The sequence below is a fragment of the Octopus bimaculoides genome, chromosome 2, assembly GCF_001194135.2.
Source record: "Octopus bimaculoides isolate UCB-OBI-ISO-001 chromosome 2, ASM119413v2, whole genome shotgun sequence".
NCBI lineage: Eukaryota > Metazoa > Mollusca > Cephalopoda > Octopoda > Octopodidae > Octopus > Octopus bimaculoides.
In genome coordinates, this window is record NC_068982.1 from 116,352,863 (window position 1) to 116,354,735 (window position 1,873).

General features: G+C 37.2%; 1 protein-coding gene across 1 annotated transcript in view; it reads right to left on the reverse strand.

Annotated features, from left to right (window-relative positions):
- The window catches only part of LOC106880924 (synaptic vesicular amine transporter), a 70,209-nt gene that overhangs the window by 18,365 nt on the left and 49,971 nt on the right, over positions 1–1,873 (reverse strand). Inside the window, exon 15 of the mRNA XM_052965872.1 lies at positions 1,123–1,168. Coding sequence (XP_052821832.1) covers positions 1,123–1,168 — 46 coding nt within the window. The remainder of the gene's footprint in view (positions 1–1,122; positions 1,169–1,873) is intronic.

Sequence of the window (1,873 nt, forward strand, 5' to 3'; positions counted from 1 at the left end):
CAATCACTGACGTCTATTCAGCTGAATACAGTTACTGCTGTTTTCTAAACAGTAGCTTTTGACCGGTAAGAAAAATGTTATTCCCCGACATATTTCATCCGGTTTAATCGTAATTTATACGCATATATTGTTTATATAATAAATTACGCTGTGCGTATCTGTGTGTGTATATTTTTCCCATAACCTCACTCATAACCCTAACCCTAACCCTAACCCTAACCCCTTCCTCTTTGTTTACGAACAGTCTAGTTAATCGGAAATGTCAACTAACGGGGATTAATACCATATACACCGTCACAGCACTTACTGTTTTCAACTGAATAGACGTCAGTGATTAGTTGAAATTATCGAAATAAGACAATTTTTAACGTGAAATAACTTCGAATACAAAATTTATTATCTGTTCTATACCACAAAATATACAAGTATACGAAGTTTGAAAGTGTTTCGGTACCAAAACACTACATAAAAAAATGTTGCTCGTCAAATCACAAAGGTCCAATAAACCTATTTGTTAGATACTGTTAAATAAATAAATGTAAAAATAGGCAAACTTTCTTGAGAAGCGGAACGCATTACAAAAAAATTTCAAGGTCAGTTTTCGTTTGACGTGCCATCCGAAAGTCCCGCGGGTTGCAATTTGTCCTTAACTGGACAAGACCATAACAATTTTCCCTTTGCTGATATTAGATTAGACCACAGCGGTCAGGTATTTTATATGAACCTCAGTAGCGTCCGAAACATTCTATTTGTCAACTACTGGGGTCCAGCTAATTAACTATATCCACAAAAGAAAAAGAAATCGGGCGATGTAAAATAGATATATTTATCAACACCAGAAGGACTAAAAGCAAAGTTGGCCTCAACAGGATTTAGACCCTCGACATAAATAGTTACAACTAAATGGTGCATAGCATTTTGCCCTGTGCTCTACCGATTATGCCAACTCATCACACTTAGATCTACATATCAACAGAATGTCCTGCCTGTTTCTCTCAGACATATCCTTAAATTGAAGATTATTTTCATCACAAATATCCAGGCTAGTTTGTGTTGCTCTTGCAGCTTATGAATTAGTAATCAAATACTAGTCACATGTGAAATATATAAACATTGACTTACGTAACAAATCCATACGATTTCACTACATGACCGGAAATAGATGGACCTACAAATATATAAAAATATACCATTACATACATACATGCATATGTACGTACGTACGTGTGTGTGTGTGTGTGTGTGTGTGTGTGTGTGTGTGTGTGTGCATGCGCGCGTGTATGTATGTGTGTATTTTGTTTCGAATTTGTGTGAATGTGTATAGAATAATATATCAGTTGAATAAAGTTAAAACAGGTTAAAACAGATGACGCATAAAGACTACTATGAAGTCACTGGGAATGGTTCCAGAATGTATAGAAGCCCTTGCTTCGGATCAAGTAGGATGGCGAACAAAGGCGTGGAATGAAGTAAAAGCATTTGAAGAGGCCAAGATAACACAAGTAAGACTCAAAAGAGATCTAAGGAAGAATGTAACGATCGAGAAGGTAAATGACAATATCCTTTTTGTGTGCACAGTCTGTGACAGACCATGCCTGTCTTTTATTGGCCTCAAATCTCATCTGCGAACGCATGGAAAACAAACCTCCACCCACTATTCAGCCTATATGTCTGTGCACACTTTTGATTGCAATGTACACCAGAAGGTTTGCAAATCCAACGGAGGCCTCAAGAGACATTTTAAGATCCACAAAGAGCAGAACTTATCTGCAGCTCTTGGTGGTTCAAATCGGAGGTGCAATCTATATGGGTGTCTTTTCAGAACATTGTCTGGTTTAAAAAGCCACATCAGATGCCATGATGGTGCTAAGGT